At 38.9% G+C, this 27297-nt stretch overlaps 6 protein-coding genes across 6 annotated transcripts in view; 1 reads left to right on the top strand and 5 right to left on the bottom strand.

Annotated features, from left to right (window-relative positions):
* LOC116005239 (PH-interacting protein) overlaps window positions 1-2065 on the bottom strand; it is a 13841-nt gene extending 11776 nt beyond the window's left edge. The window contains exons 1-2 of the mRNA XM_031245504.1: window positions 1798-2065; window positions 134-533 (exon numbers count right to left, since the gene is read on the bottom strand). Coding sequence (XP_031101364.1) covers window positions 134-483 — 350 coding nt within the window. The 5' untranslated portion in view covers window positions 484-533; window positions 1798-2065. The remainder of the gene's footprint in view (window positions 1-133; window positions 534-1797) is intronic.
* Window positions 2066-9388: 7323 nt separating this feature from the next.
* Window positions 9389-11030, top strand: LOC116004561 (bZIP transcription factor 53). Its single transcript, XM_031244665.1, has 2 exons — window positions 9389-9473; window positions 9895-11030. The coding sequence occupies exon 2, from the start codon at window positions 10288-10290 to the stop codon at window positions 10729-10731; it is 444 nt and encodes a 147-aa protein (XP_031100525.1). The 5' UTR covers window positions 9389-9473; window positions 9895-10287; the 3' UTR covers window positions 10732-11030.
* A 134-nt stretch (window positions 11031-11164) lies between these two features.
* On the bottom strand, window positions 11165-11846 carry LOC116004562 (calvin cycle protein CP12-1, chloroplastic-like). Its single transcript, XM_031244666.1, has one exon. It carries the CDS (start codon window positions 11737-11739, stop codon window positions 11359-11361), a length of 381 nt encoding a protein of 126 aa, XP_031100526.1. The 5' UTR covers window positions 11740-11846; the 3' UTR covers window positions 11165-11358.
* A 323-nt stretch (window positions 11847-12169) lies between these two features.
* On the bottom strand, window positions 12170-19052 carry LOC116004606 (histone-lysine N-methyltransferase EZA1). Its single transcript, XM_031244721.1, has 18 exons — window positions 18883-19052; window positions 18162-18263; window positions 17759-18042; window positions 16829-16990; window positions 16196-16280; window positions 15891-16043; window positions 15744-15791; window positions 15587-15658; window positions 15122-15236; window positions 14544-14970; window positions 14028-14181; window positions 13684-13904; window positions 13417-13548; window positions 13205-13292; window positions 13060-13107; window positions 12850-12978; window positions 12688-12765; window positions 12170-12595 (listed from the first exon to the last, which is right to left on the bottom strand). Exons 1-18 carry the CDS (start codon window positions 18919-18921, stop codon window positions 12404-12406), a joined length of 2529 nt encoding a protein of 842 aa, XP_031100581.1. The 5' UTR covers window positions 18922-19052; the 3' UTR covers window positions 12170-12403.
* Window positions 19053-19843: 791 nt separating this feature from the next.
* LOC116004145 (DELLA protein RGL1-like) lies at window positions 19844-21445 on the bottom strand. The gene has a single exon (XM_031244074.1). It carries the CDS (start codon window positions 21443-21445, stop codon window positions 19844-19846), a length of 1602 nt encoding a protein of 533 aa, XP_031099934.1.
* Window positions 21446-22795: 1350 nt separating this feature from the next.
* Window positions 22796-26803, bottom strand: LOC116004830 (eukaryotic translation initiation factor 5B-like). Its single transcript, XM_031245004.1, has 7 exons — window positions 26318-26803; window positions 25135-25783; window positions 24051-24693; window positions 23852-23952; window positions 23680-23769; window positions 23474-23601; window positions 22796-23292 (listed from the first exon to the last, which is right to left on the bottom strand). Exons 2-7 carry the CDS (start codon window positions 25687-25689, stop codon window positions 23148-23150), a joined length of 1662 nt encoding a protein of 553 aa, XP_031100864.1. The 5' UTR covers window positions 25690-25783; window positions 26318-26803; the 3' UTR covers window positions 22796-23147.
* Window positions 26804-27297: the final 494 nt, after the last annotated feature.

Here is a 27297-nt window from a genome sequence, read left to right on the forward strand (position 1 = left end):
GGGGCGGGGGGGGGGGGGGGGGGGGGGGGGGGGGGGGGGGGGGAAGGAAAGTCTATGCCTTTTATGAGTTTTCCCTGAATTCAATCAGCTGAAACATGTATTCACTAAAATACACTAAAATATTGAGCCATACCTTTCAACAAGGTTATCATAATTTAGAGGTAAAGATTCTCCATCATCATTAGTCCCACCAAGTACGCTGCTTCTTGAATACCAAGCATGATATCTCCTCGGTAGAAGCTCATGTTCCAAGAGTTCATCATGTAGTTGCCCAAAAGCTTTCTGGCATGGCCCAGATGATAAAAAATGCATAATTAGAAAATATATTTCTCTACAGTCAACATCAACAGCCTCCATTGAGGTGTGCTCCAAAGCTCTGTCTTGTTCTTCAAATTGAGTTTTTGTATGCATCCGATTCAGGAAGCTTGGTGCCATATTTAAAGATAGTGCCCCAGTAATAGATGTGCATTTACCAAAATCCATCCTTTAATTTACAACCTAGGCAGCATATCAGCATCCCTTAACATATGCATCTGAAAATAGATGGTATGTTAAATAAATATAAAACAATTTATTAGGATTTTTATTCAAGAAAACTAGCTGCTAACAAATCTAGTCTTTTATCATATATATAAAGAGTTTGAGGTTTATTGTACCAGAAATTGGGGGAAATATATATATATATATATATATATATATATATATATATATATATATATATTCTCATAAGGTTTCCTTTTCAAATGTATTTTATTTAAAAATGGAGGTAAAGATAATTAAACCTAAACTGTTAACCAATTTATACAATCAGACTCCCCAACGCTCTTTGACTTCTTTCCCTTTTCTGCTATAGTTGCATGAACACACAAATATCCAGCGATGGCCTAGATAATTTAATCTATTCACTAGCTTTGAGAGTAAAAAGTAGTAATGACAAAGCCAAGAACCAAATATAAAGGGAAGAGAAGCAAGGCAGGTAGGCAATGCATAGCACCATTTCTGTATTCTCACAAACAAAAGAAAAATACACACTTAACTTAGCACTGCTCTTGCTTGAGCCCAATACAATGAATGAATTTCTACAAACAGAGCATGCTAAAAACTCTTACTCCGTATTTAACAATAATTACTAGTTTTCCTTTTGTTTAAGCCTTGGGGAACAACAAAAACGGGGACTGAGAAAGTAATTAAATGATGCACAGACATTTGAATGTTCCATCTCACTACTCCAATGTCGAATTAAATTACACTAGTGGAAAATATCAATAACTCCATCCAAATACTATCAATGTGGAACAAACATATATTACAGGAAAACAACCATTCCTTTTTCTGGTGACTGAAACAAAAAAAAAAAAAGAAAAAAAAAAGAAGAAAAAAAGAGCATATTGAATCCCCAATCTAAATCCTTGACCACAGAGAAGATTTAGACAGAGGAATTGGATCAACAAAAAAACAAATGTTAATAAATGCATATATCATTCCATATAAATTTGAATGTAAATTATCTCATAAACACAATAAAAAAGCAGACACAGAAAACAGAACTGAATAAAACTACACAAGATCTATTGCAAGAGAGCTATAAAATCACTAAATTCAGACATTAAGGAACGGAATCAAGAGCAATGAGAGGTAAAATTTTCAATCATCAGTATGCATCCCAATGTTATTTTACTAAAAAATCAAATGAATCTTAGTTGTAGCTCATGCTGAGTAGCAAATGATATGCAAGGCATTGCGTTAAGAGGACAACGACGACAAAAGATGAAAAGAATAGCAAATCACTGAGCTTACAGCGAGGGTTGCTTAGAAGACAAATAGGGTAAGTTTGGCGTTTTCAAATACAGCTGATTTTGCACTTTTATTAGCTTTCGTGTGGGCTCGAAGGTCAGGGGCACCGTGGTAAGGTTGCCGAATTCTGAAAGACCGCCGGCGGTGGGACGATGGCGCTGTTTAAAGCGTGCTGATGTGGCAAAGGCGCAAATTCCTGTTTTGGGAGTCGCTGCCGTACCGGAAACAGGAACCGCGAGAACTTCGGTGGCAGGGCGATGTGGTTTTGGATTTTTTTTTTGGGTACTGAAAATAAAAGAAAATAAAAATACTTATTGAATGTACGATTTTGCCCTGTATATAGTTAAAAGGCGAATGCACTGTCCAAACGTCAACACTCTCGCAGGGGCAGGGCGTTTGTTTTGTACTCTGAGGTTTAGGGCTAGATCCGTCTTTACAGATTAATTTTTTCTTTGAAATAAGAAAAAGAATTGTTTATTTAAATACTTGTTTTAATCTCAACTGGATTACTTTACTGGAATAAATCAATATTTGCAATGAGAAATAATAGGATTCACGCCTTAGAAAACAGATTATAGCGAACTCAGTTGAACCAATATAATACAGTTATTACTCAGTATTTTTATTATTAAAATCATGAATTATAACAATCCTTATGTTTATATTTTTAATATCAACTGGATTACTGGAATATGTCATGAGAAATAAGGTAATTTATATCCCGGGTCCACCTAGAAATGATTTCATTTTGATCTTTAGATTTAAACGAATTCTACCGTTTATCCGTTTCTCATATCTCTACACATCTACTAATCTATTCTAGATACAAAATTCATATTTTTAATGTACAAAATTTTATAACACAAGAGTAAGCTCGGGGAGCTGCTTGGTTTAGGTCGATACGGGTCAGATCGTGCTCACTTTAAGCCCCGAATCCTATGCCGACCAAGTACATGATTGGGTCGGTATAGGGATAATTTCTATCAAGTAGTCCCCCTAGCCCAGGACCAACGACGGTTCATAGAGGAAAGGGTCTGGCTATAAAACCTAATCGGAAACTAGGAGGAGCTCTTGTCCCGGGCCGGGGATTGATCATGTGTCGCGCGAGCTCATGGGCGGGTCACGCATCACCGTTCGTGTCGTAGGCTAGACACACTTTTCTCCCCTATCCCTCCTCTATAAGTAGAGCGTTTACAGAGGGTCCCATTTGCGTATTCCTTCAACTGCACACTCGGAGCCTCCTAAGCTACCATACTTCACGAAGCTAACGGTTTCGTTCTCAGTTCAGCGATAAGAATGATTTCCCGAGCTTTCACATTTGGTTTTAATTTACGCAATTACTCGGTGCGTTGAGCTATTGCAATCCATCCCTCTAAAACCGTCTTCCCTTACCTTCAAGGAGAAGGAATGTCTGACTTTGACAGCCAGAACGTCTCGGACAGGGACTATGACGACATGGTCGAGATTGGGTATTTTACAGTCTACACTAACAACTCAACCATTTGGGAGATTGAGGGGTATACCGATGACCGAGTTGGGCCATCCTGAGCTACTGGAGATCAGGTCGACAAGCGCCCCTCAACACCACCCGAGATCAATCAAGAAGCGGGGCCTTCCGGCCGAGACGGCGACCCCCGTGTTTCTCTCTCTCCCTTTTATTCTTCCATTCCTACCTCTTTCCGGGCCACCATAACCGGTGCAGACACTGCTTCCCGTGGCGGCCCTCCCCAAATCCGTGCTCATACTCTTGCGAGCGGGAAGCACAAATTTTTGAACAGCGATGCCGTTGAGCAGCATCTTCCTCTTCTTACCCATGTTGAGGTTGAAGAGATCTCTTCCCTCTTAACCGATAGGGTTGATTTTGACACCCAACGAAGCCAAGGCAACGTCATAGAGCGACATCAAGATGATTGGATTGGGATCCATCTTGACTCCCTTAAAGCCCCCCTGAGTTTTCCTTTCCCACCCTTCCTCCTCTCCTTTCTCAAATATTATGAGGTTTTTGCTTAGGCAAATCAGCCCAAACGCCCACCGGATTCTTGCTTGCTTTCCTCAAATCTACGCTCAACACGGTTTCTCATGCTCGATCGAGCTTTTTTCGCTTCGTCTTTTCCTCTAGGCTCTCGCACCCAAGCACGTGGATGGGTTCCTTATCATACAATCCCGGGGACATCACTATAGCATAACCCACCTCCCGGACAACAATAAAGGGTGGAAGGATTGAATCTTATCATTCAAATACGCTTGGCGCCTGCCAATTTCCTAGTTGTGGCCGTCTCAATTTACCAAGCACACCTATCCGACCAAGACTCGTGCCTTAACCTTAGCAGCGGTAAAGATTTCCTCCCAGTTCTATGACTATCGCATTTTCCGCTCACCAGAGGAGTACATGGCGACCAACCTTTAAGACCTGATATATGACCTAGAAACAAAGTATACGCCTGAGCCAAACACGGTGAATGTTGCGGTCCCGCCCCCTACGGCGGGACCGAGTGACCGACCATCGAAGGTTCGGAGTTCTAGTGCTTGGTAAACTTTTTTGAGATAATCCCAGGTGTAACCGTTTGGTTTCCTCAATCGATGGCTGACTTATTGTTTGGTTTGCAAGTATGGGGCTTGACAAAGGTTTCACCAGTGGTTATTCAGCCTCCCGACAGCCCCCAACCCAAGGTTACCTTGGGAGGTAAAGGACCGGTACCTCTAAGGCTGCCTATGTCGAACCAATCATCCCAAGGTCGGTGAGGACCTCGTTTGGACTAACGGGAAATAGGCTTTTGCCAATCGGTCCCCAAGCCATGAACCAAGAAGTCGGAGTTGTTTTGGCAAGGTCTCTCGATGACGACAACCTTTTCGTCATTATGGGCGTCTTGTCTGACATGGTTGCCGATCTCGAGCCTACCCTGTATACTGAGCCAACCTCTGCCGACGCAACCCCCCAATAGCCGATACAGATGAAGAAATAGCTCCCCCAACGAGTAAATCCAAATTGTATGGGGAGCCCGACGGAACCACCGATTTGTGTAACCAAGGAACCGTGAAACCGAACTAGAACCGAACCGCAATCATGGCTAGCCCGACCCCCCTATGTCGAGTAACTTATTACTCCCTCCGTCCCGAAATGGATGTCTCATTTACTTTTTGCACGTTTTTTAAGAAATTAAAGTAAATGTGATGTGCTTTCCAATTATGCCCCCAACTTTTTTCACTTTTGAAAATAAAAGTAATAAAGAAATGAAAAGTCATTAGGGTAAAGTGGGAAAAGTAGAATGATGGTGATGTTTAATTTTAGAAAGAGGACAATATTTTGGGACAAATTAAAAAGGAAAGTAAGACACATAAAATGGGACAGAGGGAGTACTTTTGAACTCTAGGAGCTCGGCCCTGACTACGCCGAGTGCGATTGTTGACTTTAATTTTGACTTAGCTCTTTCTTCCTTTTTGTTATTCGTAGTTATATTTCGTAGTTACAAGGGCATATACTCAGGTTCACCGACTATCCCGCCATGATCAAGTGAACTGATCTTGTGGCTGCGCTGGCTGATCTTGCGATCAAACTTGAGAACGCTTCTCCTAAAGGGCCCAGGGTCGGTCGTGCCGGTCTTTTGACCGTAACGGATCTAGAAACCTAAACTAAGGATGTTATCCCTTAAGGTTCCTTGGTCGGGCTACTCAATTTTGTGACTGAAGCTAATCTTGAGATCAAAAGGAATGGCTCATGATCGAGCTAGTCGGCTTTGTGACCGAAGATGATCTTGAGATCAAAATAGAGAGTCTATGGTCGGGCTAGCTGGCCTTGTGACCGGAGCTGATCCTGAGATCAAAATGAAGGGCCAATGGTCGGGCTAACTAGCCTTGTGACTAAAGCTAATCTTGAGATCAAAACGAAGGACCCATTGAGTTACCCCGCCTAGTGTCCGGAGCTAATCCTGAGATCAAACTAAATGGCCCATGGTCGGGCTAAGCGGTCTTATGACCGAAGTTGATCTAAAGATCAAAGTTAGGAGCCCATGGTCAGGCTAAACGGTCTTGTGACCGAGGCTAATCTAGAGATCAAAATGAAGGGTTCATGATCGGGCTACTCGATTTCGGAATGTTTTATGGGTCTTCCCCTCGCTCGCTCTTCTCGGATCAACCAGCTTCCATAACCAATTATACATAACAAGGAACTTTTTCTAAGCGGCTTACATCAAGGTAATACTCGAATTAAAATTATGAGAAACTCTTAAATCAGAAATACAACGTTCGTTGATCGGGCTCACAGAACTACCAACTAACTCTCGGACAACTTTACAACAAAGCCAAAGGCTAATGGTGAAATTGAACTAGGTGTTCGAAATTCCATATCCGATCCACCGAGCGTCCAGTAGTGATTTCCAACTTGTAGGTGATAGGTCGCATGACTACTAAGACCACGTAAGGACCTTCCCAACTCTAGGCTAATTTCCCGCTTTCTTGAGGTGGATTGGTTTCTCGCATCCTTAGGGCGTAGTCCCTAACCTGAAAGTGCTTTGGTCAGACCCGAGTCTCATGGTAGGTTTTCACGTTCTTTTTATACTCAGCCACTCTACGGGCTGCTAACTTCCGTCTTTCTTCTACGCAGTCAAGGTCGATGGCCATGAGCCATTCATTGTCCTCTTCACAATAGTCTTTTTCCCTGTAAGTCGAGATCTATGCTTCAACCAGGAGCCTCGCTTTTGCTCTATAGACCAGAGCGACTGAGGTTTCCTTTATAGCTTATCGAGGGGTGGTTCGATATGCCCACAGGATGTAAAATAGTTCCTTGGCCCAACTTCGACCAACTGAATGCAATTTTTCTTCAAGCCTTCTAAGATTGTTTGGTTTGCATTTTCGACTTGGTCGTTCCCTAAGGATATGCGACATATGCCTAGACCGACCTAGTTCCAATCACTGTCAGAAAGTTTTGCAAAGGATTGACTTTCAACTATCGTCCGTTGTCCCTGACGATTTGCACGAGAACACCAAATCAGGACACTACATTCTGCTATAAGAACATCTCGCATTGTTGAGATGTAATAGTGGCTAACGACTTGGCTTTGAACCACTTTGAAAAGTAATCATGCGATAATGATGAACTTCCTACGGCCGGGCAGCTCAACAAAGAGGACCGCCGTGCTTACTAGCTTATAGAACGTCGCAGGTCTACCCCGTGCTCTTGCGAACATTGCAAGCCATGTTAATTTGGAACTAAATTTAATGAACCCATCAATATTAAAAACACAAGATTCTTTTAATAGTTACATTTTCACTTTTATTCAACAACTATCTATGTGACCATTTTTGTTATTGATCTTTTCAAGTTGAATAAATTTAATCCAACATAATTGAAAATGCCCTCACATTTATAAAAAAATGTGAAATTTTGGTGTGATTATGTAAATTTTAAATGAATTTAGTCAATTTGATTAAATTGAAGGACAAAAAATGATAAAATTAATAATTGATAATGAAAAATATAATATTATTATAATCAAGATATTACAAATTAAATCAATCTTTTTTTTAAAGTTATTGCATTGATATTGATATAGTAAATACAATGGTGTCTCTAAATACGCTTATGTATAATCAACGAAATAGGTGTATGAGCTCGAGTAACTTAGACAGTGGGTCGGACGTTCCCAAGCTAAGATGTATTGTCAGTGAGAAAATCCAAAAGTCCCCTTGCAAAGCATTAAATGCGCCTTATATAGAGGGTGAAGGTGACACATGTCGGGAACTCAGCATGTTAGCCACTCATCCTACATGCACCAGCCTCGAATGGAGCAATCTCAATTGGTCCACATGTGCTGAGATTCCTGACCATTGCATTATTGGGATGTGATTTGGTGAGATGATTAGTTTAGGTTAATTCCTTGAACCGTGAAGGCTATGGGCTCGAGGTAGTCCTTTCGACCATACGAGGTCGGTTATTGAGTCCCAAGCACGATAACTAACTAAGGAGTTCTTGTGACTATTCTTGTCGCGTATTCGGGTCAGATGGATCCGTTAGAGATCGGTCCATGTCGAGAAACGGGGACTAGGTGAAAATACCGATCACATAGAGTGGGGTACGGTCCAAGGCATTTCCCCATCAAATATGTATACGTATAATATGTTCAAACTTATAAAAAGAATTCATACTATAATTAAATTGTAGTTATAAAATTTTTATTAGGTTTGAATATGATATTAATAATTAAAGTTGTAGACTTGTAGGTTAAGTATTACCACACTCGTAAATTTCCGTGGAGACGAGGATGGGATAAAACTTTAATTACATGTACAAGTGCAAGTGCATGTACAAAAAGTGGGGTAAAAATGCAGGTGTAGGAAATCTCCATCTCCGTCCCGCTCCATTGTCATTTCTAAACCAGCTGTTTGACCGCAACCTAGAGTCAATGTACCAAGAAAAAACAACAGGATTACTCTTAAATAAACTTGCATACCCGCGTTACTACTTGAATCCGACACGTTGTTTTAGAAAATTACAGATTGGCCAAAAGAAGATTCCAAGGAAGATTCCTCCCACATAAGCAATGCCCTTTTACGCCTTAGCTGTCAATTGTCATCAATCATCATTAGGCACCGGCGCGCAATTTGGAATGAATCAATGGGCTTGTCATCAATCATCATTAGGCACCGGCGCGCAATTTGGAATGAATCAATGGGCAGCGGCACTAATTACCATATAGATTTTTTTGGTAAATTTACACGATTTTTTTGGTAAATTTACAGGGTCTTTCTCTCCGTCCGTTTAACGACCCCACGTTCGCGGCACAGGAGCTTGCCCAAGGGGAATCGTCACTTCTGGGAATTGAACCCGGGTTCTCCCGAAATTCCTCCCCATAAAGAGAGCTCACTTGCGACTTGAGCTACCCCGTTGGGTTAGATACTGCTAATATAAAACGGAGTAATATAAATATCAATTAAAATAAAGAAGATTTTTTTAGGCCGAAAAATATTAAGTATAGGATAAATACTATCTAATAAATAATTTTGTGTGTTCCAAAAAAAGTAAAGGAAAAATATCTTCTTCTTTTTTTTTTTTCAAAAATACATTGCAAAAAACTTGTAAACACACTAGGCTAAGACGATGTTTAATAACATAGTTAGCTTATCAGTTAATTTTACCTTATTTCATTATTATTAGCTGTTTGACTTTGTTAAACAATCAATATGAATGTTTGATTAATTAGCTTTTTGTAATCATCTATTGCTCTAAAATGTTAAAATTCAAAAAGCTGTTTTTGACCAGCTTTTTTATATGAGAAAGTCATTTTACATATAATCAACTATTAACGAATAGTTAATTGACCAAACACTTTTCTATAAAATTATCTAATGTTATCAACTAGTCAAACTCACTAATTCAATCAGCTAACAACAATTTACTAAACACCCCCTAAAATACTTTGGAAATTTTCTCCACACGTCCAATAATAAAATGATTTTAGTAAAATCAACGAATGATTTATGGTATATTTACCTCACTCTTTAATTTAATTACGCCATAATTAAATAATGTTTCTTAAATCCGTAGACCGTAATTTAGATAAAGAAATGCCACCCACCCACCAACTCTATACAGAAATCCCCTCCACTTTCACCTATAAATACCCTCTCTCACCCTCTATCCAACCCTTCCTTCGTTTGTTTCATTGGCGGCCTCTACTGCTAAGGTGAGACTTTTTCTCTTCTTTTTATCTTCTTTTTTTTTTTTCTGCCTTTCTAGGGTTTCTGTTTTAGTTTTATTTTTATTTAATTTTGAGTTTTTTTTTTGCTGTTTTATTTAATTTTATTTTTGCTCATTTAGTTTAATTAGATGTTGCCGATTTATTTAATTGTGATGCTGCTGATTTTTTTTTCTTTAGTTTTGATTTGATGTTGCCCACATAGTCACATACTTGATTTTGATGTCGCTGATAAGCTTAATTTTGATGCACCTGATTTCTGCAATTTTGATATCTCTGATATATTTGATTTTGGAGTTGCTTATTGATATCAAATTTGATGTTGCTGATTTATATTAGTTTTGATGTTGCTGATCGATTTTATTGTTGATGTTGCTGATTTATCTTGTGTTTTTTTACTGATGTGCAGATCTAATCGTTGAAGTCTGCTCCCGCCATCCTGATTGAATATAAACCAGCCTAGAGTTTACCTTAGATAAACCAGCTTGATTTCTGAATTGGGGATTTAGAATTTTACAAATAATTTTCCATGTTTCCTATATGAAATCTTTTCGAATGCGTCGAATCCGTGTCCTCCACTCTTTCTCTGTTGTCTTTCTTTACTGGTTCTATGTGTTTTCATGAACTGCCCCCTCATTAGTGTTCCTGCCTTCCATTCTGCTATCTGCAAAATCCTAATTTCCATTCTCAAACTTATTGGTTAGACTTCTGAGCCAGGCTTCATAATTTCTCTCAAACCTTTAATCACTCCTGTTTTGAAATAAAATTTGTCTTGATTTGGGACTACACAAGAGACAAAGGAATGTCTTCTGTGCAACAGCCAGCGAGTTCAGGTTCATCCTCTGATCTGGATCAGCGATATGCAATGTATGATGAAAAGAAAAGGAAGAGGATGATATCAAACCGTGAATCTGCCAGGAGGTCACGGATGAGGAAGCAACAGCATGTTGAGGAATTATGTAGCCAGAGGACTCTGCTGGAGAATGAGCAGAGTATTAGTAAGCAGCAAATTGAAACTCTCTCTGATGGGCTTGCCAGGCTTTCTGCTGAGAATGATGTTCTCAGGGCCCAATATGCAGAACTGGCGGATCGTTTGCAGTCGATGAATTCCCTTCTTCTATTGGTGGCAGAGGTCAATGGGACTGTGGTGGATATCCCTGAAATTCCAGACGTTTTGCTTGAGCCATGGCAGCTGCCTTGCCCAACTCTACCCATTGCTGCATCCGCTGATATGCTCCAGTTTTGAAATCTTGTGCTTCTAATGTTGTTATCAACCATTCTGCCCTGCCTAGGCAGCTCTTTGTCATTCTTTTTTTGTGGTTCATGGTTTTCAGACTGTCGAGTCTTTCATTGTCATTATGCTTTTGTGTCTTAGTATTACCTTTAAGATGTCTACTGGTGTGATGTTCCAGTCTAGGTGTTTTATGTTGTGCATAGCTCTTGTTTTCTTGGACCATCAGAGTTCTTGTATCAATTATGGCTTGTGATCACCTATGCAGATCTGTTGTGAATTTAATGTACGCTAGTTTTATTTGGAAGTTGAAACTAGTGTTTATTTGGAGTATTACATATTGTTGTGCAAAATATAGTATGGTTTTTTCTTTAATGGTAACAAAATACAATACTAATTAGGCATAGAGAAGTTCCAAGTATTTGGAATAACGATGAGAAGCCACAAATGGAAGAACAACTGAAATCACACCCATGAGAAATCATACGATATGGAGTAACAATTATTCAAGGATAGATCAAGTAGTAGTAGTAGTTCATAATAAGGAAGGGTATATCTATCCAGCCAGCATTCCAGCAACGCAACGCAACGCAACAGATAAAAGTGGAAAGCAAGCAATAGGGAAGGGGGGATCTAATTTAATTAATTATCATAGGTGCGGCACTCGTCGGTCTCGGGGTTATCCTTGCAGTAATTCTCCAAAGGATCTGAGTTAGCCTTTTGCCTGTCCCTGGCGTGGCTTGCAGCAGCGCTGAGCTCCTCCACCTCATCCCAAGCTGCCACGCACTCTCCGCTAGCTGGGTCCTCCGCGCATGTTTGCTCTGCATTTTTCACGCTCTCCGCTACTTTATCTGAGAGTTTATCAGGTGCGGCAGCCACTGGGCGGAATTGTTTGGGCCTCTTCCAAAGCCAAAGGGGGTTGTTTAGGCGGCATGGAGCTTGCCCGTTTTGCGAGTCTGATGCCTTGCCCAACACTCTGCGGCTTGTGATGTTGCTGCTGCTGATCCCAGATATGGTTGCCATGCTTGTTGGCAACTCGATCTGCTAATGCTAGTAGGGGATTGGATAGCTAGGTAGCGCGATGAGGTTCTCTAATCTCTAGCACTGACCTGATGAGTAGATATTATTTGCAGCAATGTTGCATCCGTTCACTATTTATAATCCGTGAGTTGCGCATATATCTTTCATTTCTGGTCACACATTTCTTATCGTTTATCTACTTATTGTAGACGTCCACGTTGCAGTCAATGTTTAATCTCCCCCTTGCGACCCAATTACGGGACAAAATGTTAACCAGATTGATTTTTTCATACAAAAGGAGGTTCAAACTCTCCTCAATTAAGGAGAGAGAGGATTAAAACTTTTGACCTCTCTTAAAATATAAGAGTTTCCTATTACTCACGCCAACCAAGCTAGTTAACGTTGCGATTATTTGACACGGTAAAACCAAGTGTTTAACATAATTGCCAATCTTCTTCTTCGTATTATTCCTATGAACTTGAGCTGGGCTCATGTAGTTTGTTTACACTTTATTATTGCTTATCTAAATATAATAAAAATAAGAATATTACAACATTTTTTTAAAGAAAAAAAAAGTGGGACTTGCTTGTAATAAAAACAACATACAGTAGTGAGTGTCCCATTAAATGCAACTATAAATAAATAAATAAATACTCCGTATATGGTTTCAATGAGAGTGGTGCTTCTTTGGTCGACCTTGGGGCACTGGAGAATCATCTCTTTTCAAGTCCTCAGGTTTACGTGCCCATATAGGCGCTTGATCAGGGCCATAGCGGTAATCGTAGAAAAGCTCCTCACTTGCTTCAATACGGTCCTTTGCAAATATGCCAACCCGGTGATCACCCGCTACCAGCATTACCTATACATACATATATAAACCATCCTCCACTCAGCCCAGCTATGATCATTTCAACATTTTTTTAAATATCACAACAGACTCAATGAACCAACCTTGGCATAACAATTTGGATTCGACGAGTGATTTGCAAATTTCAGCTTATCTCCTTTGCGGTATGCATCAAGCACGAACTGCATCAACCCACAAACTTAATAATATATTTTTAACCTGAATACATTACTTTATCCAGTGATTTTTATCAACTCTATAGTAACCTGGTCATTCAAGTCGAAAAGGAAGGAGGAATTTGCCCGGTCATAGATTTTCCCACGCTTATCCGCTTCTCGATGTGAGATCAACTCACCCGTATATTCCCCCAGGTAATCATTTTTGTTGACAGGATTCTACAGCAATTTTTTAATGTAACATATTACTTAAACAGACGACAAGGGAGTGGCAAAGTGAGTTGAGAAAGGGTTGTGTACCTTCAGAAAGGCACCCCATCCAGCTACATCAGATTTTGCCAAGAGGATCTGTGTCAAGATTTAGAACAAAAAGGATGAAGATAGTCAAAGAAATATATGTAAACCAAACATCTCACATGTATGTATGTATGTATGTATGAGTCACCCGTTGTTGCTGCCTCAGAAGCAGCCTCATGTTACCACATTGACCATCTCCTTGTCTAGGAGGTTCACCCAGTGAAGCATCCCCACAGCTGCACATTCAAAACCGAAAAAAATATTAATCACCAATGTACAAGAGAAATGATGATCAACACTCAACAGTGGGACTACTACATCCATTCTCTTTTTTATCTGTCTTCTATTGTCATTCATTACCTAACCCAACAATTTCGGCAAACATCTGGATCACATTCTCGTCCAGCAGCAAAGCATGGGCATTGCCGACTTCTGCATTGACTCTTTGCACAGTGGCACCCACGGAACCGATTTTTACAGCTTTTTGAACACCTGAAATGTCCACTACATGAATAATGCACACTCCCTCTCTCTCTCTCTTAAGTAAAACACACTAGGTAAGGCTTCATTAAACAAACAAGAAGAGTGTAAAGCTAAATGAGCAACAAGTATGTATGCTAAACATACCCACAATATTTTTCACAGCAAGTACTATTCTGTAAACAAGGGCATTGCTTTCCACACATAAATTGGCATCCACATGGAGTATATTGTTTACAGGACTGATTTTTCCCATCTGCAATTCTTCTCCACATTGATGGATGACCAGCAGACTTTGATGAATACTTGAGCTTCCGAGTTCTCCCTCTTCTACGAAGCAAACGAGATCTACCTGGCATATCTGACACCTAACCAATATATATATATATATATATATATATATATATATATTTAAGTGGTTTTAAATTTTACTAAGCTAAAAGACTTGCCTTGACCGTAAAAAGAGGGAGCAGAAAGAGAAGATCACAAACCATTCGATCCATTAGAGCTTTCCCGTTGTCTCCAGGAAAGAAGCATGAAATGCCAGATGATCCATGGTGTGTTGCTGCTCCATCATTGCACATGTAACTTGATACTTCGATACAAGTTTTCAAGCCAGGGAGTAAGTTCCTGGCTATGAGGCAGCTGCAAACCATAATAATTATGCTTAACTCAACTACATGATTTTTTAAAATTATTATTTGGAAAGTTATCAAACTGCATGATTTCAAACATATCAAACTTCAATAAAGGCAAAATACTATTAAGAAACTACTATTTAAATTAATTGAGTCCATGCTGGAGTCTGAAGCCCAAATAACAGACATGATAACTAAAACGAAAGAATATTGTAAACTATTCAGCTGAGCTATTGTCAATGAGGCAAGTAATTCCATTTTGATTTAATTATTTTCTTAAAATGCTGGAGCTATTAGAAAGCACAAAATATACTGTTTTTAGCCAAATCCAAGGAAAAAGATGAATGAATGACAATTCAGAACACTTGCCTGTTTCTGCCAAATATCTCAACACCCTTCAAATATAATTCTTTCTCAAGTGGTTTCCAGTCAGAGATCCCAAGCAAGCCTTTACCAAGTATTCTTCTAAAACTGGAACTTGGATTCCTGTTAGGAGTGCCATCAGTTGCTGCTTCTTCAATTCTCTCATTGGCCTCAGTATTGTCTCCAGAAATACTTAGAAGACAACTAGACTCTGACGAATGCTTATGTGACTCATCAACATCATCAGTGATCACCTTCGGCTCATTTATATCAGATACACATTCTGCAGGCAGGCTAACAACACTAGGAACTGACAACTTTAGTTTCTTATTGCAAGAATCTTGAAGTTCATCAGAAACCAGTTTCTCATTTTCTGGAATTATGTATGTGGGTTCTAATGCTTTACGCTTCAAATTGCTGTCAGTATGTTCACCTAATATGACAAGTAGACACCTGAGTCAATGATCAGGTGGCAACCTTAAACTTTCATACACAGACAAGAAAATAGACATGAAAATATCCTGAGGGGGGAGAAAGGGAAGGCAACTCGCATTCATTAAAAGAATCACGATTTTCACTTCTACCTTGCTCTCTGGTATTGAGACAGACCAAACTCCTAGGTTCTTCTAAAATCTTGCTTTCAGATCCACCCGGTAGATCTGTGGCTTGATCTCCATGCAGGTCTTTGGAAGCTTTTAACTAAAAAGAACAGAGAGAGGTATTCCCCCATGAAGAGTTGCAAAACTATGTCAATAAAGTAGACTGTGCAGTGGAGTGAAGTAAAAGCAGTTGCTCAGGAAGAGCCAATTAAGATACATTGCATCACTAGCATTCCTAGGCCATTTCCTCTAGGCAGTACTTCATAACACCCTTCTGTTCCAAAACATTCCACTCACATTTCAATCTCTCTTCTTAGAATTTGTAGGTAGAGAAATTTCCCAACCACAGCAAGACAGTTCCACTTTTTCCATTAGAATTTTAAAAAAATAAAAAATAAAAAAATCTTGTTACATTGAATAGCATACATGAATAATAACAATAAGCCAAACCTGAAGATAGCACTGGTCACTGCAAGGTTTGCCGCGAGCTTCATTGTCAGGAGAGTATGACTGCTTCTCACTCTGGCAGGTGAAATATTTTTCAGACTTGTTAAATGAAAAAACCAAAAAATTTTACAAATAAGATGTGGAAGAGGGACCCACATACAGCATCAATGAGAACTTGAGAACAACCATGTAGACGGCAGTCAAACACCTGGATGCCAAATAGAAGTTATAAGCAGTTGGGCAATTTATACTGAATATATAGTAGTTCATGCAGTAACAAATTTGATACTGCACTTCTATGACATACCAAACAACGACGACAGAAAAGATTATCAAAAGAATCCAAGGCAGTGCTAAGACTTTTCTCAAGGAGTAGGTTCCTTTCAGATCCTTTTTCCCCAAAATCTTTTAAATTTTGCTCTGTTTCAGTATATTTTCCTTCAAGTATACTGCAGCGGTCCTGAGTGTCACAATAACATGGAGCAGATAAACAAGAGGGGTGCATATATAGTTCTTAGAAAGTACAGATATTGACTTCCACTTTGAGAAGTCAAACAAAAGCCCAAGAGGGCTAAGAGAAATCCATGTTGAGAAGCAACTCACTCAGATTACCTGGATTCCAGAAGTGGAGCCCCCAATAAATTGTGTCAAGATGTTAAGGACCTTTTCACTTAACCCAAACTCTTGTGAAACCATCCTACAAAATCCCAATCCAGCATAAGCAGAAAATAATGCTAAAGACTAGAGACCAGCAGCAGAAATAAAAGCAAAAAAAAAAAAAAAGCAGCAAAAAGTTGAAATAAAAATTTAAAAATTAAAAAGCTTGCCCCTATAAAATTCCAAGGTGAAAGTTTTACAGGAAATCCAAGCACAAATATTCTCACATTGAACAAGCAACATAGTTTGATAAATCAACGCAGATTATCATGAAATGCTCCTCAAATTAGATACTATAAATTTGTTTTATGACCAAAACTGTGTTTTATTGTATAATACGAAAGTTCAGCCATTGAGCTTAGTTTCATCCTTCCGTCTTGTAACTCTAAAAATCTATCACTAACTGATATAAAGCTGAGAACAACAAATATATATCCAATAAGAATCCAACAACAAATAACAAAAGATCTATTTAGTAGACAGATCCCAGATATTCACATATTATACTGGTAACACTATTTTTCTACAAGATAATAGTAAAACTACATATTTCACTTCAAAATGATCTAAATATCAAAATCCAACTACCATAGAATTCTGTCTTCTCCTTCAGAGAAATCATGCTTCTTTTCCTCTGTTTCTGCATTCTCTTCCTCACTGTCACTGCAAATAAGTGCCTCACTTCCATGTTGATCATAGTAAATACGCCGCCTTCCAACCACCGATTGGTCTTCAGCCATTCTCTGATTTCTGTGCTTAGTGAAAAATGCTTTAGAGTCTCATTTTATTGTGGAAGTATAAATAAATCCATTAAGTATACACCTGCACCTCTGGCCACAATATACAGAAGATTGTGACCTCCCGAGCTTTGTAGAAAAAGCATGATGCAACAAGCATGACTTGTGTTCTATTATTATTAAAATGAGTGAACTACTCAACTTCAGCCCAACTCCCCTTGCCAATCAGTGTCCTTTAACCATACCTATCAGGCTCACAGATGAAACTATGAAAGAGAAAGAGAAAGAGACGAAATGTGCAGCAACTGCACAATCTTTTTGAGGCTATTGAATTTGAATTCTGTATTTTCTCTAAACTATCTGAAACTAAACTTCAGCCAGCTATGCAATAACAAATATGCTATCCTAAATCAACAGCATGCTATTTGCCATAGTCACAGGCTTGCAGCTCTGTCTCCAATTTAAACTTCCATGGATCTTTAATTAATATTAAGCCACATATGGGTTATTGGCTTAGCTGCATAACTTATAGCAATTTTGTTTCCCATTTTCTGTTCCCCAAAGTTTCATTCTCCTTGAGATATGCATGCTCATGTTCTTTTGAAATTAACATGTTCCAGTCCATTTCCTTGAAAAACTTAGCTCTTACTGAGAAAGGTAATAAAATAAATGAGGCATGATATTATTATTTTTATTTTTTGATAAGTAATCAGTATGAAGCATGAAATTACAAATTAAAAACAAAACCAAGTATAACATAAAACTATGATTGCTCTAGTACCTGTCTAAGAAAATCCAAGTGGTATATGGGGGTAACTTGTCAACAAATGGAAGCTTGGCAGTTGTCACGGTTACTACTTCTTGACCACTAGCACAGTCTCTCTCTCCTGATTCCTGGATAAGTCCACTAACTTTGCAGAGGGGATTTTCAATTCTTGAGGAAAGCATTTTACCCAGCCCATTGTTCTCGTTCTCAAAAGTTGAAGCATCAGTTCTGGATGCAGTCAGCACTACAAGTTGGGAAAGATGAGTTTCAAGCCTCTCTTTGTTCTCCTCAACATTTGCCTATTAAAGAAACCGGACTCACCCAATTGCTATAGAACCCGAATGGATAAAAGCAAACAGCAAATGGAACAAAAGAGAGAAGAGTAGCTTCAAACAAGAAGGAAGTAAATAACAAGTACTTTTACTGAAAGACTTCTCTCAGACTGAATCTGCTTCTTCAATTGATTTATTCTGAGCATCAATGCTCTCACAGTATCGTTGCTGTGTTCTCCAGAGGATTTCTGTAAATTGAGAAAAAAAGCAAACGATAATCAATGCATTCCTTGTTCTTCATGCATGCAGTGAATCCACTACATTCACAATAGTAAAATAAGATAGAGATAATATTCATTAATCAATAATGAGCAAAAAGGGTAATCAATGCATTCATTGGACATTGCATTCAATCAATAGTCATTACATGATAACCATGCCACTATTGAATTGAATTATAGATAAGCAGAGAAAAAGAATCATTTTTTAGTCACAAAGCAAGGTCTTTTACATTTGAACATATCAAAATTTTAGATTTGGGTCCTGTTCATTGCCCTGTTTCGGGCAAAGTTTATTATTTCTTGTCTCTCAGTCATCATCGAGAAGGAAACCCTAAATATCCCGTACCGAAGCAAGCTCAAAGTTTTATGATTAATCCACAAGTAACAGAAATACTCAAGGCTAGAGCTAATAAAAACTAAGGGTCATAATCACGAAAATGAAGAAAGATGCCATCGCACCATCCTAAATGATGAGGACAATAACAGGAAATCAGGAATAACATATGGATTTTAATTGGAAGCATAGGTAGCGGTGATCAACGTAGTGGAAAAACGAGTTTGATCAAAAGCATGAAGAAAAACTGACTCTGGATTTGGGAGAAGAATCGGATGAATTGGAGGACATGGCTGTGTTCTCCAGCTGACGATGAGCTTCTTAAGTATAGCAAGAGACCGAGAAGGGAGGTCCTCCTACCTTCTACTCCTATCAAGAGAAGAGAGATTACAAACAGTTGCCGTATAAGTGAGTGAGAGAGAGAGAGAGAGAAGCAAAGTCGTGTTGTGTTGAGACTAGGAATTGAGTCAGCAGAACCTTCTGCAATGGGCCCCACACAAAGCTTTTCTTTTTCTTTAATTTATCGTGTCTGGAAGGAATTGGAATTCTTCAACTTGAAAATTGAACAAGGATTTGGAGGATTTACAATGACCTCTAAATATTACAGTAGATTCATTACACAATACCAAGCCATGCTTACTTTTCAACAATCCATCATATAATCTATTCTATTCTGATGTTATATTCCTTGAAAAATTCAGCAAGCTAAGGGTTTATGTAACCTCCCTCTGTTTGGACTTGATCAAGAATTTGGGAAGGAAACAAATCATCCAATTCATTTTCAATCTAATCTAGAGGAGTGAATTAGTCTTTGGACGTTCTTAATCATCCAAGCCAAGCCTTGAACAAGAAACTAAACTATCAATGCAGGCTGAGTTTTGTCTTGCTTGAAGTAAAGGACAAAGATGTTAGTACAATAATGCCTTTGACAACAATGTACAAAGAAAGAAAAATGAAATCTTGGGGAGGGGGCAGATATATGATCATCAATGCAATTAGTTAATTATGGAATAATAATATTTTCTACACACAATTTCTTGGAAATCAAAGTGACAGAAGGTAGACATATTAGATTAAGGTATAAGCTAAAGCATCATATGTGTTGTGGTACAAGGCTTGGGCCATATGCCTATAAATACATTGGTTTTATCCTTTTCTGTCATTGTTATTGTTTCTTGTACTGATTAATCTCAATAATATGCATTCTGGAAACTTAATAATCATCATGAGAGTTGAACTTCCAACAGGTAACAGAATGGATTGGTGTTCCCTTCCATCCAACAATAAGGCCATTCCCATTACTGTAAAGATTGCAGGAGCTCCCATGTTCAAACTGCTTCAGAATCAACTTTGCCTGATACATAGAACACTCACTCAGTTTAATTTCCAGCATTCCCAACCTAGCAAAGAAAGCTCTCCACACATCAATCTTTACATTTCTAGTGAAGCGCTCCTCCCCCTCGGCTGCAACTATGTTGATGATGCCTTCCCCAAAATGAATTCCCTCGATAGTCCTTCTACACGGATCCTTCCTCTCCATGCAATCTTCAAAGCAGTCAAAGAATGCACCGTAGAAGAAAAGTGCCTCGATAAATCGAGTGATAAAGGAAGGGGAATTATGATTTGCTTCTACTTCAGCAACTACCATTACCACTGGTTTGAGCTTTCTGATTGCTAAAATCAAACTGTCCAAACAATCGGGCCTCCCGATCATTGTCCTGAACACAGTGTTTGCGTATACAGCCACGGATTCATCTGCTTCTAAATGGACTAAATCTTCCCTGAAATCTTTCAAGTCCGATAAGAAGACTAGATGGAAAGCAAATGGGAGATTCAAGGACCTGGCAAAGCTCTCCAATCTCTTGCCGCATTCCTCCAATTTGTGCTGATCTGCGACTCCAACTGCAGTTATCTTGATGAGCTGTATTGGGCGGTCGTGATGTTCTTCTGCCAGAGCTTGCATCAGGATCGTCCATTGTATCCCACTCCGGATATTGAAATCAAGCAGGTGGATCTTAGTAGTGTTGACATTTTCGATGATGGCTTGAATTCCTGCAAATTGCATAACTTGGCTAAAAGGAAGTCCTTGGTGACAGGCCAAGGTTGCAGGGGTAGTAGTCAATCCCATACATTCTCGGTAATGGTACCTGGCGGCACTGAATAATCTTCCCGTTGTTTCCCTGTCTATCCTCTCTTTCAGAGCTTCAGCAAAGTAGAAGACGAGTCTCTGGACAGGATTGCCGGAATGAGAAGCCGTCCACATGCAACGAGAGATGAGGTTGGCTGCCACGTCATATTGGCGGCGACTCACATCCTCTGCTGCTGCAAGAAGAAGGTGCACAAGCTCCACGTCCCGGGTTTCGTGGGCTGAAAGAGCTGAGAGAGCAGAGGCGTAAGGGTGCATAAACGTGGAAAACCCATCTGTCCTTTGAGTGATGTACTGGATGTACCTTTCTCCGCCAAGCTTCAATACCTCATTTACTGACAATTTACTACAGGAGGATGCATTATATTTATTGTGGTTTACCCCCTCATCTGTTGGTTTATTGAACAACTTGTCATAAGTTTTCAAGACCTCCACACATGCCAAAGAAAATGGAGTTGGTTGTTGTTCATTCTGCACAGATTTCTCAGCCGGCTGTGAAACTTGGATGGTCTGGTTTTGATCATCATCAATCTTTGAATCGGCCCTGCTGTCCTGGGGACTGAGGCCATACAAGCAGGAGAAGAAAGAATCATAATCTTCAGATCCTTCAACTTCAAACCATGGACCCTGTTTATGTTTTCCAGCAAGAGGAAAGGAGACGCTAGCCATGGCGAAAATTCCAGTACTTGTAAGATTGGGATCGGAGGTATTAACTTTAATGTGTGCTAATTTCAACATCATCATTATATATATTTTAAAGCCATAAAATAAAAACTGATGAAAGACACGACAAAAAGTGAATAAGTAAGAGAGCAGCAGCTAAGTATAGTACGTGAACAACAATGAAGACGGACAAGTTTGTGTCATCATCCTCTTAGCTTTAGGCCACAGTTAAACAAGAAGAATACGAAGCAGACATGACAAACGGAAATCATAGTAATTGATGAAGTAAAAGACGCAGGGAAACCGCTTATTGTGTGAACCACAATCCAATATACTTCGTGCGTGGCCCACACAATAATTTGTCGTGAAGTCGGTAGCAGAAAGATGGACTCTATACTTGATTTTGTTTTTGTTTTGAGTACACTCGAATCTATCTGTAGCATATGTTCAATGAATGAGACTCAAATATGAGACATTCTTGATTCTTCATGACAAGAACAGTGATGTTATCAAACTACAAAATATTTTACCCTAATTGACATATAATTATCTAGCTATTAAAATTGGACAAATCCGTCATTTTAATGAAAAAATGCTTAAGAATTAACATATGTTGTTAATATAACATGCTGTATTAGCCCCTAAGATGGTGAGTGGTGACTGCTTCTGGATTAACAGCTTACCTCAGCAGCTATGTTTAAGCTTGAAATGATAAATATGGATAGATACAGACATACATACATACAGTACAGTACAATAGTATAGGTATGGTCCTACGAGATGAGATGAAAGGGGTATTTGCAAATTGCAATTGCAAAAGGTCCCCTTCCCTGGAGTGGAGACTGGAGAGGGGCTAAAACTAAAAAAACAGATCACTTGACACCACACTAAGAAATAGGTGAGGTGGTCTCCCACTTCAATTCCCTACAACTTTTAAATACCAATCATGGTTGCACCAACTTAAACTCCATAACTTTCCTCTGGTTGGGTTGGATGTCCACTTGTCGCTTCACTTCACTTTTTTTTTTTTTTGGCACTTCCAGTAATGGAGTAAATCTGCCATCTACCACATAGAATATAGATATAGATGGATGCCCTGAGAATAACGGCAATTCTCACACCACCAAATCAAACTAATGCCATTACTCGCTCAGATTTCTCTTTTCTTTTATTTATTAATACCTGATTTTGCTAACATACCCCAAAGTATGGCCTAGCAATGGAACAATAATTTCAGATAAATAATGTGCAAGCTTTGACAACTTAAAAAGCTGCTCTTTTTTCTCATGTACAAATAAATAAATAAATAAATAAATAAAACAGATGGAAGACACATTCACAATGGCTAGGAAATTCTACCATGAGAGAGCAACACAACCTATCATCCAAGAAATGCATAACCATAGGGAGGCCGAGTAACAATTGGCAAGGAATAGCTAAAACATAAAACCACTATTCAGATTAACTCAGTCTGACTGGTGATTTTTTTTAAAGGGGAAAGTAAAAAATAGGAAATATACTTGTAAATATAAAAAGTTGTTCCAGTAGATCTTATTCCCAGCTCTGCATTTTAAGTGCTGGAGAATCCCATTCCTCTATATTCTCTCTATGTTATGCAAATGTGAAATATTCACATTAGTATCCATCAAATAAACATGTATATGCAGTAACACCAAGATTGTGAGGGAAAGGACAACGCGCCACAGTGTTAGCACACCTTTTCAGCATCCATCTTGGCATGAATAGCCTTGTAGCACTTGAGACTACAGAGAGGAAGATTTGACTTGGAATCACGATATTTGTAAGGGTTCAAACAGGAAGGGCCAGCACATTTTTCTCGAGGGGGTGGATAACTGAAATTTCACACAAATTCAAAAGGCACAAATCATCAGATAATTCAGGGTACTTGCTGTGAAATTTGAACTCACCTAAAAATAAATAACACCAAAGCCAACCCTAAACATGCACCCAAAAATATTTAAGTGTTTTCCATTTCAGGTAGTTATATGTTTAAATGGGGGCAGCACTTTTTACCTGCAGGGTTTGGGATCAAATATAGAGGGTAAACCCATCTCCATGGGAAATGTCACAACTGTCCCTGTAGGGGTCATGACAATTCTGATGGTTTCAGATGCAAGCATTTGATCTTTAGCAGCCCTCTCCTGCAAGATAGAGAAATTAAACAGGTTGTGCTGCTTCATAACAATATCAGGAATATCACCTCTTAATACACACAGTACCTGGGCCAACTCTTCTTGGCGCTTCTTCAGTTTATCTTCTTTCTTCTTTCTATTCGAATCTTGACCAAGTATTTTTCTAATTGCTTCAGCCTGATTCATTATGGCATGCTCATTTCAACATAACATTCTCAATACATGGGACATATGATAAAGCAAATAACCAAAGGCAAACCTCTGATTCTCGGGCTGCCTTCTCATTTTGCATTCTACGCCTCTGAGCAGCCTCAGCTTTCTTAAGTTGCTGCTCCACTTCAGTGAGTTTCTCTTTTTGTTCTGTCATAGAGCAAATACACAGAAAAAACGCATTGAGTTAGTAAAGAACATCCTAGAAAGCAATTATTAGGCAACAAATCAAGACTTGATATACTCACTTCGAGATGGAGGTGGCGGTAAACCATTAGGGAACTCAACCTGACTCACACCAGATGCAGATGCTTCCTTGCTTGAGAGAAGAGCCCGTTGGCGTGTTGTAAGAGTTACTTCCCTCTTAGTTTCCGTTTGTGTATCAGGTGAGTCCCTTCTTTGTTTCTGTTTCTTTTTACCTTCAGGCTCACCATCAGACAGCAATTCTTCCTCCTCTTCATAGTCAGTGTCCTCGGAACCTTTATCTGATCTCTTCTTACCATCTTTGACTGACCTTCCAACCTCCTCAACACTTTCATACTTCACCCCCTTAGAAACCCTAGCGATACTCCGATGTTTATGGGCAGATTCCTCCTCAAAATCTCTAATGCCAGCAACCTTCGATGTCTTAAGCTTTTCCAGATAACGGATCTCATCATCTTCATCATCCTCATCAAATGCCCCATCCAAAACACGCCTTTTTGGGACCCTCTTGCTCTTTCGGACTGAATCTGACTTTTCAGTTTGCTTCTCAACAGCATTCTTGGTCGGCATCTTCCTGTTACTCTCCTTGCAAGAATCAAAACCCCTGGGGAAATCTTTCAATGGATTTCCTTGCAAAGGGATTTTCTTATCTGAAGGAGAATGGCTCTCTCCTGAATTGTCCTGAGACTGAAACAAAATGTTCAAATGAAGGATTCAGTGGTCCACCAAAAGGCGAAAAATGTTAAATGCGATTTCCACATAAATGCATAAGATTTAGTCAATATTATTTTAAAATAAATAAAATAAAATAATACAAACTTTTAATGAATCTATAAATTAGCCAATAGCCTAGAAAAGAATGAATTGCATATTAGCCTCATTCAAATCATTGAAATAAATTTTGACTTGGGTGAGGACCCTTTTCCCTCCTATTCCATTACCAATAAAGCAAATCCCTAATAAATTTATGTTATCCGTTGGAACAGGTTATTTGGAACTAAATACATCTGCAATGTGGTACAAAACTTAAATGTCTTGACTTCCTTCCAAACTCAAAATGCACTTTAAAAGAAGCATAGATTCTGAAAATTTTGCAAATGAATTACTTGATAAGAAATATATATACACCTGAAGGGTAAGTTTCTGTCGTGACCAAGAGGCATCCGAAGGTCGAGAACTCTTAGTAGAAGATCCACTACCAGATGCACCATGGGAACCATTCTTGGCTTGAATAGTACGCGTCACCCCACCAACCTTCAGTTTAACTTTCTTAAGCTTGTTGTCATTTCCGACACCATTACGAATTGTTCCCAACTGTCTGGTAGGGCTCCTCTGGTGGTGTGTATCATCTCCTAGTCCACCATTGCCATAGGACACTCTAGATCCTAGATCATCTTTAATCTTCTTATTTGGGTTTTCACATTCAGGTATGGTAGCAGGAGAGCCCCTTGATATACACTGGGTAAGGCTGAAAATCTTCCCTCCAGAATTAACATCCCCATCAGTTTCATCACTGGAGATCCTGCCAACATCATTTGAAACTGGAGTTGATGGCAAGGGCGATGGGTCATAACTTCCTGAAAACAGCTGTATATCAGGCCTAGGTCTCCGAGGAATGCTGCTCCTCCTCTTCCTTGTACTAGATGCAGGAACTTCAATTTGAGTACTGCCAAATTCATCCATGAAGACTAACCACAAATAGTTACGCACTGTCAATAAAGCCTAAAGCTTAAGTAAATGACAATTCCACTTCCCGGCTACATCATCAACTTCAAAACTGCAAGGTGCAAGAATCCATTAAAAAAACTCCTAATAATAAAATAATAACTCTCCAAATAATCCATTCACATAGGAAATTTTGAGAAACAACATTAAGAGTAATTTTCATATAGATGTTATTTAATTTAAACATAATTTCACGACAAATAAGCATCTCTGAGGCGATAAACATCAATACATCAGCAAAAAGTTTTGCACTGTCAACAAAATGGCAATCAGATTACTGAATCAAGTAGAAGCACACAGTTAAGCAAAATAATTCAACAGAGAAGACCCATTCAAAAACCATAACAGAATTCAATCACAACGGAGATCAAATTTCATGAGCTCCATAGCTCACAAGTAATCGAAACATCAAAATCAGTGCCACGAACAAAAAAATCCTTCAAACCAATCCCCCGAAACGAAAGAGGAGAAAAAAAATCTCAGCAAATCCCAAGCACATTATTCGATCAAAAGAAAAGAGCTCATAGCAGCATAAACCCAATTCGCATAATACAATGATGCGACAATAAACGAAAAAAAAACATACCTTCCTTGAAGCAACCCAATTGACAAGCAGCAATGGAAAGCAGAGAAAAATGAGAGTGAAGAAAGAGAGAACAGGAAGCGAATTAGGAGACAGTAGACGATTGAGTGGGTGGATAGAAGCGAATATAGAGATAGAGAGATATTGATGCGAGGAGGAGGGTGAAGACAAGGACGAGAGGAAAAGAGAGATATAATTTGTTGCAAGTATGTATATTTAGGGTTAGCGTTTGGATGATGGGGGGTGGGGTGGGGTGGGTGATGAGGGGGTCGGTCGCTATAGTACTAGTAGTGGTAGTAAAGGGAAAGAAGACTCCCAAAATCTTCTCCATTTTTTTTCTCTTAATTCACCCTGAGCTTCTGTTTTGTTGGATCGCTGTCTTGCTGACCCGACTCGCCGAGTTGACCCGCCCCCTTCTCGTTCTCTTCTTATTCCTCTCTCTCTCTCTTTCTCTCTCTCTCTCTCTCTCTACACTACTGTCCTATTACTGTTTGTTTTCCCTCCTCTTCACTCTTCAGCTCTTCTTCTACGCGGCTTGGTCATGCTGCAACTATCTGCGCATGTTAGACGCTGCTCACTACTCCGTTTACGTTAGCCCGCAATCCTACCTCCACATGTCAATCACAAAATGCTTACAATATTTTACTCTTTGTCTTAAAAAATTATACTAATTTTTTTTTTTTTACATTGTAAATTCATATAATAAATAATACGGAGTATATATTAGTCGTCAATAATTTATAATTTGCTAGGAATTTACTATCTATCCACCATATATCATTTACTTTTCCTAAATAGTCATGTATTCCATTAGGGTAAACTTTAGTAACGAAATATTTCTTTAATTATTTATTATTCTTAACTTACTCATTAATTTTCATAAAGAATGTCATATATTATAAATGTGTTAAAGTGTATTAAAAAATACAATATAAAATTTGTCAATTAATTAGTCAAACTATATATATAATATTCAAAGTTAA

This window comes from Ipomoea triloba, chromosome 14, assembly GCF_003576645.1.
Source record: "Ipomoea triloba cultivar NCNSP0323 chromosome 14, ASM357664v1".
Taxonomy (NCBI): Eukaryota; Viridiplantae; Streptophyta; class Magnoliopsida; order Solanales; family Convolvulaceae; genus Ipomoea; species Ipomoea triloba.